This window comes from Periplaneta americana, chromosome 13, assembly GCF_040183065.1.
Source record: "Periplaneta americana isolate PAMFEO1 chromosome 13, P.americana_PAMFEO1_priV1, whole genome shotgun sequence".
NCBI lineage: Eukaryota > Metazoa > Arthropoda > Insecta > Blattodea > Blattidae > Periplaneta > Periplaneta americana.
The window spans coordinates 5,546,703-5,566,448 of NC_091129.1; the positions used below are offsets into that span (position 1 = coordinate 5,546,703).

Below are 19,746 nucleotides of genomic sequence, written 5' to 3' on the forward strand. Positions count from 1 at the left end.
CTGTGCAGGCAGTTTCAGAGCTTCAGTTCGTGTGTGTGGTTAGTTGTGATCAGTTGAAATGTTTAAAGTGATCGAGCACCCCGCCGACTGTGAGATGCGGTCTGTTATCCGTTTCTTGAATGCGAGAAACATCAAACCAGCTGACATTCGTCAACTTTGTAGGGTGTATGGTGATGATGCCATTAGTGATGGAATGGTCAGGAGATGGGTTAGGAAGTTCGAGGGCCGCGTCTGTGCATGACGAGCAGCGTACCGGTCGGCCATCTTTGATAAATGACGATTTGGTGCGTGCTGGCGATGAAAAAATTCATGAGGACAGGAACAAATTGACCATCCCCCCTACAGCCCGGATTTGGCTCCGAGTGACTTTCATCTCTTCCTGCACCAAGAAGTTCCTCTGTGGACAACGTTTTGATGACGACGACACCCAAAATCTCATCTCGAAATTTGACTGGGAACAAATTGATCATCCCCCCCTACAGCCCGGATTTGGCTCGGAGTGACTTTCATCTCTTCCTGCACCTCAAGAAGTTCCTCGGTGGTCAACGTTTTGATGGCGACGATGAAGTGAAAACAGCAGTGCGGGAGTGGTTCGCATAGCAGGCGGGCGAATTCTACAATGAGGGGATAGAAAGACTTGTGCCACGACTCGATAAATGCCTCAATAATGGTGGAGATTATGGTGAGAAGTAATTGAAGTGTGGGGAATACAATGCAACAAAAATGGTTTGTAAATATCTTCTCGTTTTTTTACTACATCCTTTTGGAACTTACTTTAAGAACACGCTTCGAACATTATTAAAACTTCATACAGATGATGATGATGATGATGGATGGGATATGAGTTATTTATACGACTTGAGGATAAAGCGAAGCTTAACTTCAAATGTGCTTCGTTTATTGGTTCGAGCCGAAAGGTGACTTCCATAAGAACCATAAGTGACTTGAAGCTGTAGAGTTTCAAGTTGGATTCTTTCCACTACCTTTATATTAAACTAATAAGGATCATAAATATTCATTTTATGTCATTACAAGATTGGAAGCACGGGCTCATCGGAAAGTAACATTTGTTCTGCTCCTATACCTATAGAGTTAGTTAGCTTTTCTCAGACGACAAATAAAGGAAACTTTTTATTAGAAATAATACAATTAATATTGCTTTGGGATGAAGGAGAAATAACTAGTCCTCAATTCTGGCTCGTTATTTCTTAATCCTGTTGTAAAATATATTTACCATCACTACTATAATACTATACCACTACTACCACTACCAACAATACCACCAGTACAACTACTACCAATAACACAAATAATAATAATAATAATAATAATAATAATAATAATAATAAGCTTATAATTTCATCGGGGCCTTCATAATTCTGTTATAACTGTTGAAATGAAATTGTTATATTTTAGTAAACTGTTTTTTTTTTATTTATTTCAAATATACAGAATAAAGAAATATAATTACAAAACAAACAAAGAGAAATACAAATAAAATAATACAAGCAATATAAAAAGAAGATACAGTAGTATTAACAAAATCTGAGACCGAATGAGCAGCGCTCGTGCTCGGTCGCAGTTCAGATATAATATTAAAATAAAAAATAATAATATAAATAAATAAGTAAAATAAAATAGGAACTAAAATATAATTACAGCGGCAATGGAATTATATAATATAATATTAACACTATAGAAGAATAATATCGCACGTGAAAAGTAGGACTAATATATATTTCAAAATTATAGAATACAAATATAATATAGGTTGATTAATTCATACACATAGGCTATAAATTTATTTAATCAAATTGAAGACATTAACACGTTTCTAATTTTCTTGTTATATGTTAGTGGGTTACATGTTAGAAGTTCTGGGTGTAATTTAGTTAAAGCATTGTACAACCGAGGGCCAAAATTTATGCTATGCTTTAGACCAGCAGATGTGAGACATTTAGGTTCTACTAATGTTGAATTAATGAACTGTGAAATAAATTTTTATTTCTTAGTAAAATGTTGAATAGCTCGGTCATAGAAAAATGTCTTCTTTTGTTTCTATAGTCAGTGGAGTAATTGCCTGTTTTATACGAAGGTAGTGAAGAAATGTTTTTAGCTACCGTACAGCAGAGAATGCATTTCAACTGCCCCTGAAATAAAACTGATCGTTCTAAATAATCCCTCTGTCTTGAATCCGAATTTCAAAAACAGCGTATCGTATCATTTTTTCCAGGGGAAATTAGATTGCATGTTTTTCTAAGATAACATAATTTTTACGTATTTTTAAGCACGCAAAGGAAATTTTTCACTACCAAACATTCTACATCCTTTATTTTTACTAAATACAGGAGTTTATGAAGAGACGCACCCATCAAGAATATGTTCCCTATTTAAGGGGTTAGGTACAGCTTATATTAATAAACTTTTTGGAAATATTAAACATTTTTATCTTCCATTACTGTATCTTGTATAATCACGAAAATTGGTAAGTGCGAAACACTATCCTTCTGCTATAAGAAATTTTTCTTTTCTGATTTACGAAAAATTATATATATATATATTTTTTTTTTTCAAAAATTTTAATTGTTGTAGTTCACTGTGCAGTGATAAAACGATTCCCTCATAACTCATAAACTTGTAATCTTTTCATGTTCTCTCTATTTTATTTTGTGTTATTGCTGAAACTCATGTTTACAATATCATGCTCTTTCAAATACATTCCTTACTAAATAATATTTCTTTTTATTTTGTGCCAGAAGGAAATACCAATATATGACCATTTGTTTTAATGAATTTATTTTTATCAGACAATCTATAAAAGGTAGAGAAGTGATCTTGCATCATATTGTAAATATGACAAGCATAAATACACACACAAAAAAAATTTCATCACAGAATGTTGGATAGTGTTTTTATTTATGTGGGAAACGCTTCATCACTGCACAGTGAACTAAAGTTTGAAAAAGAAAATGTAAACAATTTTTTTTTCTAAATTGAAAAAAAAATAGATACAGCGAGAAGGACAGTGTTTAACACAAACTAATTATCATTATTGTACAAGATACAGTAAGGCAGGAAAATAATGTTGAATATTTTACTGCTGTAAGCTGTACCTAATCCCCTAAGTGAGACAGAAAACCATACACATCGCTACCTTAAACAAATTTATCTCTTTATTACAAAAAAATATGACCGCACCTAAGAAGAAATATTTTTGAAAAGTTGATATAATAGCGACCGGCTCTAGAAGGCGCCATCATATAGTCGAAGACCTAATAGTTCTGGTTACCTTCTTGTGAGGTGCAAGATTTTAAACTCCGGATGTGAATTTGAATTAGACTTTTCGGATAATTGTAATCAAAAAGATATTATCCAGGCTTAAAGGGAGAAAGAGTAATGGAACGGAGAAAAATTCTCTCCGGCGCCGGGATTTGAACCCGGGTTTTCATCTCTACGTGCTGATGCTTCATCCACTAAGCCACACCGGATACAACCCCGGCGTCGGACAGAATTGTCTCTGAGTTCCAACTCTTGGGTTCCCTCTAGTGGCCGCCCTCTGCACTACGTCATAGATGTCTATGAACATGGGACCGAAGTCCACACATGTGCTGAGGTGCACTCGTTCGTATGATGACGCAGAATATCTGCATGGAAATATCATATGTACTTCGGTACATTGAAATAATATATATTAAGGGGAGAAGTTTATTGTAGCATGGAAATGGAATGGTAGGAAAGCTAAAGATTTTGAATTTTAATTAGACTATATTTTTATCACATCTTTACAATTTTATACAGTGCTTCTCTGAGAAAGTCAAAATAACAAGCATGGGTATAGAAAACGCCAGTTAAGTAAAATGTGTCCACACTGGTGAAGTAACGGTTAGCGCGTCTGGCCGCGAAACCAGGTGCCCGGATTCGAATCCTGATGGGGGCAAGACATCTAGTTAAGGTATTTTGCTGGGTTTTCCCTCAACCCAATTTGAGCAAATGCTGGGTAACATTCGGTGCTGGAAACCGGACTCTTTACACCAGCATTTTCACCTTCATATCATCCGGACACTAAATAACCTGAGATGTTAATACGGCGTCGTAAAATAACCTACTAAAAAAATGTAAAATGCAATGAGGTAATTTCACACTTTTATTGGTTGCGTATTTTCAAGGATAATGTTTCAATAATTCATTTTTATTAAGGATTAATATTTGGACGGATACTTTTTCAGAAGTGAAAGCAATGGAATTTAAAAATCATGAAACACAGTGACATAATTATGATAAAGGTGCAGCACAGCAAGGGGAGACAAAAAATAATTTAAAATTTATCATTTTTAATATTATTACTCATTTTGAGCGCCTATTTCGGATGAATTAGTACATTTCTGTCTGTTAATTTTTAACACTTCTAGTGCCTGCACTTCCGAACGCTTACTTACTTACTGGATTTTAAGGACCCCGGAGGTTCATTGCCGCCCTCACATAAGCCCGCCATTGGTCCCTATCCTAAGCAAGATTAATCCAGTCTCTACCATCATATCCAACCTCCCTCAAATCCATTTTAATATTATCTTCCCATCTACGTCTCGGCCTCCCCAAAGGTATTTTCCCTCCGGTCTCCCAACTAACACTCTATATGCATTTCTGGATTCATCCATACGTGCTACATGTCCTGCCCATCTCAAACGTCTGGATTTTATGTTCCTAATTATGTCAGGTGAAGAATAAAATGCATGCAGTTCTGTGTTGTGTAACTTTCTCCACTCCCCTGTAACTTCATCCATCTTTGCCCCAAATATTTTCCTAAAAACCTTATTCTCAAAAACCCTTAATCTCTGTTCCTCTCTCAATATAACTGTTTTATAAATTGTAACTTTCAGATTTTTTGACAGCAGACTAGAAGACAAAAGCTTCTCAACCCAATAATAACAGGCATTTCCCATATTTATTGTGCGTTTAATTTCCTCCCGAGTGTCATTTATATTTGTTATTGTTGCTCCAAGATATTTGAATTTTTCCACCTCTTCCAAGGATAAATCTCTAATTTTTATTGTTCCATTTCGTACAATATTCTGGTCACGAGACATAATCATATACTTAGTCTTTTCGGGATTTACTTCCAACCCTATCGCTTTACTTGCTTCAACTAAAATTTCCGCGATTTCCCTAATCTTTTGTGGATTTTCTCCTAACATATTCACGTCATCCGCATAGAAAAGAAGCTGATGTAACCCGTTCAATTCCAAACCCTCTGTGTTATCCTGAACTTTCCTAATGGCATATTCTAGAGCGAAGTTAAAAAGTAAAGGTGATAGTGGATCTCCCTGCTTTAGCCCCCAGTGAATTGGAAAAGCATCAGATAGAAACTAGCCTATACGGACTCTGCTGTAAGTTTCAATAAGACACATTTTAATTAATCGAACTAGTTTCTTGGGAATATCAAATTCAATAAGAATATTATATAAAACTTCTCTCTTAACCGAGACATACGCCTTTTTGAAATCTATGAATAACTGATGTATTCTACTCTTATACTCCGAACTCTAGTGATAGAAATGATAGCGTTAGGCTATCATTTCTAACTCAGATGATCAAAATAAATTAAATTTTTAGGTTATATGTTATTGTTGAAGTTCACACTGTAGGTAGGAATAGCGATAGTGGTGGCATCCGTGGTTATGAGGGTGTCATAATGAATATTTTATGCCTACTGGAAGTTATTGGGACAGAGCTAATACTACTCAAGGCTGAATTGTAGTCTTGAACATGATGGCGGTCACTTTAATAATGTGGTGCCAAACAGGAATGATCATTGTGCTGACATGGTTATACTGGTTACTGTGGTGGTATTGGCAATGCTACAGTTGGTTAATGTGAGCTTTATGGTGGTAAGGACGGCAATATGGATGTTTATGGTGTTGATCTACATGATATTTACACCGGTGAATATCCTGTTATTGTTGATTGTGATCATGGAGAAAGTATTTTATGCTCGACCATGCCGAAATGTAGTAATTATACACCTGGTAGCAGACCTTTAATGCATGTCATTAAACTACACCTACTCATTAAAGGTCAGGTCTTTCAGCCAATGACGACTCAGGTTACAACTGTTCAGCCAATGACAGGTCAGCTTTCTACCGTTATAAAACCGCAAGTATCGATTATTCTCGGATATGCAATCGAAAGAGAATTAGCGAAAAGTCACGGAGGCTGGAAATCCAATACTGTCGCAGAAGGTTATGTTCTGTTACTATAATAATTAGCGTTAATTGTACATAATATTCAAATAAATTAAATTTGTCATCTCGTTTTTCAATGTGTAATTTAATTTCAATGTTATGTCTGTAGGTTATTATGGCCTAGCAAGGTCAATGCGCACATCTGTTCCTCGGAAAAAATCAACACTTTCGCGTCTGCGCACATCTCACAACATACGGGACATTGCTCCAGGTCAGATACAATAAAATTAATAATATCAAGTTAGAAATATGGTCGAGCATAAAAAGTCGTATGAAACTCGCCTATAATGGTAATTAAGAAGCTCGTATGAAAATTATGAAACTCGCTTGTGCTCGTTTCATAAATATACATACTCACTTCTTAATTACCTTCATTATAGGCTCGTTGCATAATGTACTAATCTAGCAATAAACATATAATTTCTGTTGTTACAGTTGTTACTTTCCAATGCCAGAACTAACACCTGAAGGAGACCGAGTTATTATTATGAAATATCTGACAAAGAATACAATTAATTATACGCATGATGATATAGCTAAGATGATTTTAATTTCAAATGAAGCCAGAATGTGCGAAGAATACTGCTTCTCAGATATATATGTATTTGACTTGGAAAATTATACACTTGGACATGCTTCTAGAGTAACGTTTACTACTACGAAGAAAGGCATAGTCTGCAGTATGGTAAGATATGTACTTTCTCTCTCCTCGGAATTTTTACCTACCATCTGTTTCGGCCATATTTCTCACGTTTGACTACTGTACATGTCGAACAGAGTCGAACGCAAGGACGTCATCTCCCTCCCTCCACGCCCCTAGCTGGGGTACCTGTCCGACCGGTTGAAGCACTGGCGTTCAGCGGTGGATTTCACTAAAAAAATGTCGCTCACTGAGGAAGCTCCTGAAGTAAAAAAGTCCAAAAATATTATTTCCACAAAGAATGGGAAAATGAATTCTTTTGTTGCGAAGAAGGGGAAAGCGTTAGGTGCTTATTATGCTACAAAATGTTACTAGCACGTTGAGCGACATTATGAAAAGACTCGTTTTAATGGAACAAATTTTTTTTATTTTTTATAATAATAGTAGTCCACACCTCTGGAGTAACGGTTAGCGCGTCTGGCCGCGAAACCCTAAGTGCAAGTGCACAAATATGGCTGGTTTAGATGTAGGCTATATAAGCTTAAACAACTTTGCAAAGTAAAATATTCACATCTTCGGAGTTTTGGTATGAAAATTGCTTCTATGTTTGGCTCAACCTTTATTTGTGAACAGTTTTTTTTCTCAGTTGGCCATTGTAAAATCCAGATCAAGATCACGCATTTCAGACGAAAATTTATTCTATCAGCTCACAATTGCAATGTCTGACATAACTCCCAATTTTGAAACACTTGTTGATTTACTGACGAAAAAGAATAATCGAATCCTTTCTTTTAAGGGCATGAGTCAATTGACGTAAATTGACAAAAACAACAAAGAACTACAGTAAGAAGTTTAAAAAATAGCCTAATTGTTGTTTTTCTGTTTCTTAGTAATCTGCTTGATATTTTGTTAAGAATCTATTTTTCCTTAGTTTCTTAATTTTATTTTGAAAGGATGCAAATTAGTGACTGACGCCCTTTCAAAACAAATAGGTTCAGATTATGGCATTACTTATTAACTGTTGTGGAATTCTACGTTTTATATCATTTTATAAGGTTTTTACAGTAATTGTTTAAATTAGAAATACAGTTATGTTTCAGCTTTTTGTAAAATAGTTTGTACTTGTTTTGGAAAATATGTTTTCTTTCATTGTCATTATTCATAAAAATAACATTTGCAGAAAACTGTATCTTCTTGTCCTGCGTAATTACTTAACGTTCCGTGTTTCAATACTTCACGCGATCCACCGCTGAGTATTACGTTAACAGGTGATGCGTGTGCAGCAATCAGAGTAGTACGGCGCATCTCTTTAAATGCCCACGTCTGATCTAAATGTTCACCTATAAGTTTGTAGTCGGGTTCTTCTCTTGTATAACAAGTGATGCATGTGACTGCAAGTGAGTTGAGTTCTCTTTGTTAACAAGTAATAGGGTCGATCTCTAAAACGAGGTTTAGACCACTCCCATGGCTTTAAACCGCGTTTGGATTTATAAAACGAGGTCTTTTTCATTTTTCTGAGCCATGGCTCGAAACCATGGTCTGAAGCAGAGACCAGCTGGGGTAGGTTTAAACCCACGGCTTCATGTGTACAAAATGGAGTAAGCAGATCAGCTGGATGATTATGAAAGGAAAATTTATGTCTATGAGTATTAAATCGCCGGATTAGAGTGATGAGGGACAGGAATAATCCTTTGTAACTATATAACGACGATAATTTCAGAAGAATATTTCGATTTTCGAAGGAATCAACGCAAAATTTAGTAAGAATGCTAAATAATAATCTGCAACGAAATTCAAGAGACGATATATTTATTTTTCAATTACAAGGAAGAGTTGACCCCAAAAATGTTTCCATATTTTTGCCTTCAGAAACCCGAACCACAAATGATATTCTATATAGGCGTTATATGCAGACAGACTTTTCTCTTTTTAGTTGAAGATGTGTCCTAAAGAGACTGCTTGCTTACGGAACAAATACAAAGAGCTTGATTTTATTAATGAGTTTTTCTTTTTCAGGATGCGCTGGGTACTCGATTAAAAGCATTTCACTTCATAAATGCGCCTTCTTGTGCTGAAGTTGTCATATGGATGATAAAAGCTGTTTTAAACCCCAAACTCATTTCAAGGGTACGTATTTTCTCACTAAACGTAGGTGTTATAATCATGATTCCTTAATAAATATATCGCCTAAGATCCTATAAAACCAAAATTTACTAAAATTACCAAACAATAATCATATATATTCATTTTAATTCTCTACTTTTCATAACAGAAGTGAAAGAAACTTGGAATGTATAGCAAGGTACGTAAATGTTAATAATATTGAAAAAAACATTGATTGCTCTTTATAAATTCACATAATTAAGTACATCGTATCTTTTCATCTATCTAAATCAACATTACATTTTAAATAAAAAATGAATGTAAGAAATGTCGAAATTTTGTAAATTATCCTAATCTATCTTTCAGGTAAAGCTCTCTGTGAAGCAGACATATAAATTCAGGGGAAAAATTATTCCGGAGCCGGGTATCGATCACGGGATTTTTGGCTTACCGCAGCAACACTTCACCGACTGAGCTACCCAGGAACTTCATCCGACAAAGTCTCAATTTTTCCCTTTTTATTCACATAACTCGACTGGGCTGACAAGACGCCAGAAATCCACATCGAGTGTAGGCCCACACAAACTCTGTATGACTTGAAATTCCTGATTTCTGTTAACGTACCTACAGTAACGCACGTATTATGCAAATATAGCTTTCAGGTAAATCTTCCTGTAAAGCAAACTTGAATAAATTCAAGTGAAAAATTCTTCTGTGGCCGGGTATCGATACCGAAACATTTGGCTTAGCGCACCAATGCTCTACCAACTGAGCTACCAATGATTTTCACTTGGGATTTCGTAACAATCTCCTTATTTACGGCGATGGGTTGATAGATAGCTCTTCGCCCAAAACTCCAATACATATTTGAAATACATTTGTATTTTGTATTTTGTAATTCGTAAGGATTTTCGAAGGTATTTTGTATTTTGTATTTAAATACATAAAATTGATGTATTTTGTATTTCAAATACTCAAAATACTTGTTTCTTCTTCTTGTTCTCTAAGTTTTGGATTTCGATTTGAAGAATGAATTTTTGTCTTATTTGCCTACCTATTTCAGATGTGCTAGCCATACACTTAGTTTTCTTGCCACAACTGATTTCCCTAATGCATGAAGAAATCTCCAGCAGGATCAAGGATCCATCACCCAACACTTGCTAAATGTTCAGCATTATGGAATGCGTCTAGGAGACTCAAATACTCAGAAATTATATCAGATGTCTTGAAATATTCATTAAAGTTTCCTTGCCCAACTCGATGGCATTCTCTTTATGACTCAATCTCTCAAATATTGCAATTCAAACATGATATAAACAGTATATGTGAAAAACTGGGATTGCCAACCTTCAAAGATGTTGAGTTTCAGTACCTTGAAGAATATTGTGCAGTTCTGAAACCTATTGCCGTAGCCCTTAATTTAATGCAAAATGAGAAGACGTGCTATTACGGCCAACTTCTATCCACATTAATTTCCCTCAAAAACAGATTACATATTATGTTATCTAGTAATCTACGGCATCTATTCCAAGTAACTCCAATCCTAATGAGTTCGCTTTCATCAAGATTTAAAGCGATGTTTGATCTGACCCTAAAAGCAATTTGAGCTATTTTGGCAGCTTGCTCCACCCATCATTGAAGATGAGATGGCTACCTGACATTTCCTCACTAGGTGATAAGAAGAGGACACAGAATATGTGTTGTGAAATCAGCTGAGCAGTTGTCTACTACATCTTTGGTCAGTTCAGACGATGAAGACGATGAAAACAAGTTTTATGTTTTCAACTCAAGTACAAAAGACTTTGAAAAGCAAAAAGAAAAGAACTTGTCTGCTGTGGAGTATGAGCTCATACAATTCCTCAATGGCAAAGGGACAACCCTGTGCTCTCTAGAGAATTACCCAACAGTAAAACAAGCTTTTATAAATATAATACAAGTTTGTGTCCCTCTACGCCTGTAGAAAGACTGTTCTGTTTTGCAGGATTTATTCATTCACAAGCAAGGGAATCCTTATCTTATGAACATTTGAGGAATTGGTTGTTTTCAAAGGGAGCAGTAATTATTCATATGTAGCATAATTTCATTGCTGACTGGGAAAAGGAAGAAGTTCAGTTACAGTGTTTATGTAAATCTTCGAGGTAAAAATACTTTCAATGTTAATATAATATTTCATATTTTCAGTAATATTCTTATTTCTTTCGAGTATTTGAAACACAAATGCATTTTGAGTATTTGAAATACAAAAGTATTTTGGTTAATTTTTTAAACGTATTTTGTACTTGTATTTCAAACACAATTATTTGAAGTATTTTGTATTTGTATTTGAAATACTTGGATGTCAGTACTTTGCCCAGCCCTGCATTTCGGAAGCCATCACCTTTATCCGCCATGGCGCTATCTGAGAACAACCCTTATCTGCTACATAACATGTGAATCCTAATCGTGGATCCACAATGCAGAGACGTATGCTTAGACAGACAGACAGACAGACAGACAGACAATTCACTTAACCGACACTTAGTTTTACTTCACTACTGACGAATATTATGAAAAACATGCTAGCACCTTTTTTTTAATTATGTGGTATCCTATTTAAGAAAAATAAAACGAACAGCTTTCATATCAGCGATTGTTGAAACGGGCACCTGTAGTTAAAGCAGGCATTTTTAAAGTTTCTTTTTTCTTCACTGATATCCATCCTCTTCTCTCAGAATCCTGAGTACCATTGACTGTACGTTCTAATAATTCCTTTTGTCCTGCTCATTCTATGTTACATAAATCAGATGGGTACTCATAACACATAAAATTATTTCCAGTTCGTTATGCGTAATCCTGCAGCATATATTGTTAGGGAGGCGTGTCTTAATGTATAATATGTTAGGTCTTCGTTGAAACCTTCTCAAAAACAAGACATTTATTTGAATTTCATTCCTCTCTTTAATTAAAATTAACCTCTTTAGTCTCAGGGCTATTTAAATGAAGTTGAAACCCTTCTTCCCGAACTTCAAATATTTAAATTCAATTGATTATTTAATTGGTATTGTTTGACGAATTAATTATCGTTTGTCTAGGGTGTAGCTTCTTAACCACCTTATAATGAAATAAACCTGAATGCGAATAGCGCTAAAAATACATAACGCTTACAATTTCCAGGTTTATGTTCATGGAAAGGATCTCACAGAGTTCAGCAAACAAGTACCGAGAATGTGCCTTCCCGATGATCTGGGTGGGACAGGAGGTTCATTGCAAGAAAACTGGAGTAAGTATGCTACAGTCACAAAATTCTCAGAGTAGTATGAAGTTTTGAAACAGAGTTGTAACATGACTGCAGATAGATTATACAGAAAAGTACGATTGACATGGAAATATTATGAATCCAACATATTTAATGAAAGGATTAATTAATTAACGAGCTGGTGAGTGAAAGAGTGAAATAGTGAACGAGTGAATGAACGGAATAAAATTAAAACAAAATTCTAGGAGAATCCTGAGGAATATATACATTATTTTAATGTACCGAAGTACATATGATATTTCCATATAGATATTCTGCGTCATCATACGATGAAAGAGTAATGAAACGGAGAAAAATTCTCTCCGGCGCCGGGATTTGAACCCGGGTTTTCACCTCTACGTGCTGATGCTTTATCCACTAAGCCACACCGGATACCCACCCCGACGTCGGTCAGAATCGTCTCAGTTTAAGTTCCAACTCTTGGGTTCCCTCTAGTGGCCACCCTCTGCACTACGTCATACATATCTATGAACCTAGGACTGAAGTCCACACATGTGCTGAGGTGCACTCGTTATGAGTGACTAGTTGGCCGGGATCCGACGGAATAAGCGCCGTCTTAAATATCGAAGTGATTTACGCATGTCATATATATTATTTTAATGTACAGAAGTACATATGATATTTCCATGCAGATATTCTGCGTCATCATACGATGGAAGAGTAATGAAACGGAGAAAAATTCTCTCCGGCGCCGGGATTTGAACCTGGGTTTTCAGCTCTACGTGCTGATGCTTTATCCACTAAGTCACACCAGATACCCACCCCGGCGTCGGACAGAATCCTCTCAGTTTAAGTTCCAACTCTTGGGTTCCCTCTAGTGCCCGCCCTCTGCACTACGTCATACATGTCTATGAACGTAGGACCGAAGTCCACACATGTGCTGAGGTTGACTCGTTATGAGTGACTAGTTGGCTATACCAGAAAATGCAAAACATTTACTCAAATATCCCACAATCCGCCATGATTTGGTTTACAATAGGACAATAGGAGGTGTTCAAATTTAAAAATCCAGGGAGCGCGAGGAGATGTGTGAGAAAGAGTGTGTAGGAAAATGGAAAGTGTTTGACAAAGAACATGCACCTGAATGAACTGTGTGCTGCAGCAGATATTCTTGTGCAGAAATCCGTTACAGTTGAAGTGGAACATGTCCCGAAATTATAGATGTATATCCCGTGACGTCTGTTTGTGTAGAAATTTATTTTGTGCGAGATCGTGCGTATTTGCTTGGTTTCTGCACAAAACCAATCCGCGGAAAGTCTGAAATTCCACATTCAGTATTCCCAACCTAACACACATATCAATTTCCCTCTTCTTACCGCTTAAGTGACATATTGATTTCACTGCTTTAGGCTTTTAACATATTATTTTTAGAGACTTTCAATATAGTAATAATTATAATTTGGAAACTCACCACTGCAATTTCACCTAAATTGCACTGTTAATTATTGTTTTTAAATATTTGCAAAAATTAAGTAAACTCTACAACTCCACTAAAGTTACTGCATTCGTGAAGCAAGTAACATTAAGGAAGCCGTGAAAAAATCAACAAGATTCCATGCTCATCATAGACTGGGGAGGGGGGGGGGAAGACAGACGTATATCACGGCCAGCTGGAGTATAGAAAACACTGAAAAGATTTTAAAGCAACAATGTTGAAGATAGATATTTTTGTTTTGCAAAGTTGCCGTCATTGAACAGAAACCAAGATGGAGATTTCATTGCAACTGATTAGAAATTCCTCTTTCAACTACGTTTCGCTTTTTCAAACTTTTCCTCGAACATTAAAACTTCAAAATACCGCTCTTGTAACGCATATTACTATTTCTGCTTATAAACTTTTTCAGCGTCAATTTTCTTCTCTAGAACACTCAGCGAAGGGTGTACTAATTTATTTCCAAGCCAACTTTGCTTTCAACAGTTAAAACAATTTTTGTGGAGTTTTAAATGCATTTAGGTGTATAATTGTAAGTGACACTTCTCCACCGGTACCTTTGACAAAGTTTAATATTTACATGAACATAATTTGGACAATCAAGTACAACTTCCTATAGCCTACAACACCTTTGTGTGGGTCTGATGTTGCTTTTTTGCCTTTGTCCATAAATTTGTAATTTGTTACTATTGTGTTACTTTAAATAACTATAGTGTTTTCTCTTGCTTTACTTAGAGACTATTTGATGTTTTATAAATCCTAATTGAGGTACTGAAAAATTTTGTTTTAGGTACTCAAACACATTAATATCTTTCAATTAAAAAGGCTTTACTACACTACAACAACATAGGTAATACAATGTATCATATATTGGTCCCACTTTCTATCTAAATTATTTCTACCTTTTGTTTTTGCAGCTGTCTAACATCTTGCTGGAACTGTTTCAGATCTGTGGCTTAAGAAAGTAGACAGTTACCGCAACTGGTTTAAACAACACGAGAACTTCAAGTCTGACGAGAGCAAGAGGCAAGGAGGTGCCTTAAACTCTGACGATGTCTTCGGGTTTGAGGGCTCCTTCAAGGAGCTCAATGTTGACTAAATTCAAGTTAAATTTTGTAACATTCACGGACAAGTAAATGAGTTAACTCTCTCTGCAAATAATAACAGAAATCTATTTTTTATTATATCAGCCTATGTAATAAATACATTAGAGCTTTATGTTCATATCTTACTTTCGACCCTGTATTCGTGTCAACTGTCTGGTTACGTACCATACATGGACTTAGACTGGTGTTGTGTACCACAAGTAGTGATTTACTTCTTTCAAGGTTGTTCCAAAACGTAATACAGTAAAATGGAAAAAAGTGAGTTTAGAAGGAAGTTCCTAAAAATAGAGAAAAAGATCTAATCCAGACTAATATCTAGAATGTATGCAGCCTCATTACTGTACATTGCTAGTTTATCTGTAAGTTTTGTGTGTTTATTAATGTTTATTGATGTTCCTGCAAATTCAATCACACATAATATGGAACGTATGTAGCATTATTATACAGGGTGCTCTAAAATTCCCCTTACAAATTCTAGGACTTGTTAAGGGGACTGAGTAGATAATATTTTGAATTGGACCCCATGTCCGGAAACGTACCGTTTCCGTGCTACAGCCGTTTGAAAGCAAGCACTGCCTGAACGTACGTCAAGTGTCTCAACAAGTAATAGCCTCGCGATTGTGATGTCAATTGACGTTTATCCTACATCTCGGAGCTAGTTAGAGCCTCATTCACATGTCTTTCAGTGTTAGAGCAACATGGTTCAGTACACTTTTTCAGAATACACTAACATGATCCTTCTGTATGGCGGAGCTCGAGGTAATGGAAGAGCTGCTCGTAGCCTTTATCGAGATCGTTATCCACAATGTCCGACTACATCGCATACCCTTTTCGCCATAATTAGGCAACGGCTTCGAGAAAGGGGTACCTTCACCGCCAGCAGGAATGACTGTGCTGCTCCAAGGAGACGCCGCACTCCAGAATTGGAAGAGGCCGTACCGCATCAACTTGAAGGGAACCCGTCAACGAGTACACCAGCAATTGCGCGTGAACGGGATGTTGCTCCCAGGATCGTCTGGAATGTTCTGCACGAACAACAACTACATGCATACTACCTCCAAAGGATACATTCACTACAGCCAGCCGATTTTCCTCCACGCGTTCAGTTCTGTAAGTGGTTTCTGTACCACGTTTTCAAACGGCTGTAGCACGGAAACGGTACGTTTCCGGACATGGGTTCCAATTCAAAATATTATCTACTCAGTCCCCTTAACAAGTCCTAGAAGTTTGTAAGGCGAAATTTAGAGCATTCTGTATAATAACGCTATTCGTTCCATATTATGTCTGATTGAATTTGCAGGAACATTAATAAACATTAATAAACACACAAAACTTACAGATAAACTATAAAGTTCTAGAAGTTTGTAAGGCGAAATTTAGAGCATTCTTTATAATAACGCTATACGTTCCATATTATGTGTGATTGAATTTGCAGGAATATCAATAAACATTAATAAACACACTAAACTTACAGATAAACTAAAAAGTTCTAGAAGTTTGTAAGGCGAAATTTAGAGCATTCTTTATAATAACGCTATACGTTCCATATTATGTGTGACTGAATTTGCAGCACTATCAATAAACATTAATAAACACACTAAACTTACAGATAAACTAAAAAGTCCTAGAAGTTTGTAAGGCGAAATTTAGAGCATTCTTTATAATAACGCTATACGTTCCAAATTATGTGTGACTGAATTTGCAGGAATATCAATAAACATTAATAAACACACAAAACTTACAGATAAACTAAAAAGTTCTAGAAGTTTGTAAGGCGAAATTTAGAGCATTCTTTATAATAACGCTATACGTTCCATATTATGTGTGACTGAATTTGCAGCACTATCAATAAACATTAATAAACACACTAAACTTACAGATAAACTAAAAAGTCCTAGAAGTTTGTAAGGCGAAATTTAGAGCATTCTTTATAATAACGCTATACGTTCCATATTATGTGTGACTGAATTTGCAGGAATATCAATAAACATTAATAAACACACTAAACTTACAGATAAACTAAAAAGTTCTAGAAGTTTGTAAGGCGAAATTTAGAGCATTCTTTATAATAACGCTATACGTTCCATATTATGTGTGACTGAATTTGCAGCACTATCAATAAACATTAATAAACACACTAAACTTACAGATAAACTAAAAAGTCCTAGAAGTTTGTAAGGCGAAATTTAGAGCATTCTTTATAATAACGCTATACGTTCCATATTATGTGTGACTGAATTTGCAGGAATATCAATAAACATTAATAAACACACAAAACTTACAGATAAACTAAAAAGTTCTAGAAGTTTGTAAGGTGAAATTTAGAGCATTCTTTATAATAACGCTATACGTTCCATATTATGTGTGACTGAATTTGCAGCACTATCAATAAACATTAATAAACACACTAAACTTACAGATAAACTAAAAAGTCCTAGAAGTTTGTAAGGCGAAATTTAGAGCATTCTTTATAATAACGCTATACGTTCCATATTATGTGTGACTGAATTTGCAGCACTATCAATAAACATTAATAAACACACTAAACTTACAGATAAACTAAAAAGTCCTAGAAGTTTGTAAGGCGAAATTTAGAGCATTCTTTATAATAACGCTATACGTTCCATATTATGTGTGATTGAATTTGCAGGAATATCAATAAACATTAATAAACACACTAAACGTACAGATAAACTAAAAAGTTCTAGAAGTTTGTAAGGCGAAATTTAGAGCATTCTTTATAATAACGCTATACGTTCCATATTATGTGTGACTGAATTTGCAGTACTATCAATAAACATTAATAAACACACTAAACTTACAGATAAACTAAAAAGTCCTAGAAGTTTGTAAGGCGAAATTTAGAGCATTCTTTATAATAACGCTATAAGTTCCATATTATGTGTGATTGAATTTGCAGGAATATCAATAAACATTAATAAACACACTAAACTTACAGATAAATTAAAATGTCCTAGAAGTTTGTAAGGGGAATTTTAGAGCACCCTGTATAATAACGCTATACGTTCCATATTATGTGTGATTGAATTTGCAGGAATATCAATAAACATTAATAAACACACTAAACTTACAGATAAAGTAAAAAGTCCTAGAAGTTTGTAAGGCGAAATTTAGAGCATTCTTTATAATAACGCCATACGTTCCATATTATGTGTGACTGAATTTGCAGGAATATCAATAAACATTAATAAACACACTAAACTTACAGATAAACTAAAAAGTCCTAGAAGTTTGTAAGGCGAAATTTAGAGCATTCTTTATAATAACGCTCTACGTTCCATATTATGTGTGATTGAATTTGCAGGACTATCAATAAACATTAATAAACACACTAAACTTACAGATAAATTAAAAAGTCCTAGAAGTTTGTAAGGGGAATTTTAGAGCATTCTGTATAATAACGCTATACGTTCCATATTATGTGTGACTGAATTTTCAGCAATATCAATAAACATTAATAAACACACAAAACTTACAGATAAACTAAAAAGTCCTAGAAGTTAGTAAGGGGAATTTTAGAGCACCCTGTATGATGGACAAACGAGTTTTTCTACAGCGTGCAGGAAAGGTCAGTAGAGACGGACTGTTCACCGTCTTATCGCAATTCTGACTTATTTGTGGATTGTTGGTGATTTTGTTTAAAGGCATATTTGCAAAGGAAAACTAATACCTTTTCATTAGAGTTTTCCAACAATCGTAGTTTTCACATCGTTATATCAATGCAGGCCTGTAGAACCATCACAGTCTTTTGCTACCCTACTACACATCAGCAATCAATAACGGAGTATGCTCTGTACATATAGATTTTGTGCACTGTCAGTATAATGAACAGCAGTGAAGGCAGATGTGCCAGTAGTGTCATTTCTTCTTTCATTGCTACTAATCATAACTGGGAGCATTATGTATTGTGGCGTCATGTTGGCAGACCTGGTCACGTCGGGTAGTTTCCCGCGCGTCAGGCAGATAGCAGGCGCGCTGCGGCGCGGGGAGTGGAAACGAGAGCTTCGTCGGACGAACGGATTGTTCCCGAAGACCTCTTGTTGTAGAAACTTGGGGAAGCAGTACATTCGAGAATGTATGATCTAACAAATAGAAGGGCAAGTGAGTCGCAGAGTCAGTTCATTTGAGCCAGTCTAGTTAGGCAGACAGCTGCGAGAAACCTAGAAAGACTTGGGTTCGAAGTACAGCGAACTTAAGTGAGTACTGTGGCAGCGGGGCAACACGTCCGGAAGTCTTGGATTCGAAGTGCAGTGAACTGACTCTGGAAGTCTTGAGTTCGAAGTACAGTCAACTTAAGTGAGTACTGAGGCAGCGGGGCAACACGTCCGGAAGTCTTGGGTTCGAAGTGCAGTGAACTGACTCTGGAAGTCTTGAGTTCGAAGTACAGTCAACTTAAGTGAGTACTGAGGCAGCGGGGCAACACGTCCGGAAATCTTGGGTTCGAAGCACAGTGAACTGACTCTGGAAATCTTGAGTTCGAAGTACAGTCAACTTAAGTGAGTACTAAGGCAGCAGGGCAACACGTCCGGAAGTCTTGGGTTCGAAGTGCAGTGAACTGACTCTGGAAGTCCTGAGTTCGAAGTACAGTCAGCTTATGTGAGTACTGAGGCAGCGGGGCAACACGTCCGGAAGTCTTGGGTTCGAAGTGCAGTGATCTGACTCTGGAAGTCTTGAGTTCGAAGTACAGTCAACTTAAGTGAGTACTGAGGCAGCAGGGCAACACGTCCGGAAGTCTTGGGTTCGAAGTGCAGTGAACTGACTCTGGAAGTCTTGAGTTCGAAGTGCAGTGGACTGTTATCTGGAAGTAGTGAGATCGACTTTTTACTAGGTTATTTTACGACGCTTTATCAAAAGCTTAGGTTATTTAGCGTCTGAATGAGATGAAGGTGATAATGCTGGTGAAATGAATT

At 36.0% G+C, this 19,746-nt stretch overlaps 1 protein-coding gene across 2 annotated transcripts in view; it reads left to right on the top strand.

Moving 5' to 3' along the window:
• LOC138711694 (alpha-tocopherol transfer protein-like) overlaps positions 1–16,111 on the top strand; it is a 24,588-nt gene extending 8,477 nt beyond the window's left edge. For both annotated transcript variants that reach the window (XM_069842830.1, XM_069842829.1), the window contains exons 4-7: positions 6,675–6,924; positions 8,896–9,006; positions 12,136–12,241; positions 14,657–16,111. In XM_069842830.1, the coding sequence (XP_069698931.1) occupies positions 6,675–6,924; positions 8,896–9,006; positions 12,136–12,241; positions 14,657–14,808 (619 nt within the window). In that variant the 3' untranslated portion in view covers positions 14,809–16,111. The remainder of the gene's footprint in view (positions 1–6,674; positions 6,925–8,895; positions 9,007–12,135; positions 12,242–14,656) is intronic.
• Positions 16,112–19,746: the final 3,635 nt, after the last annotated feature.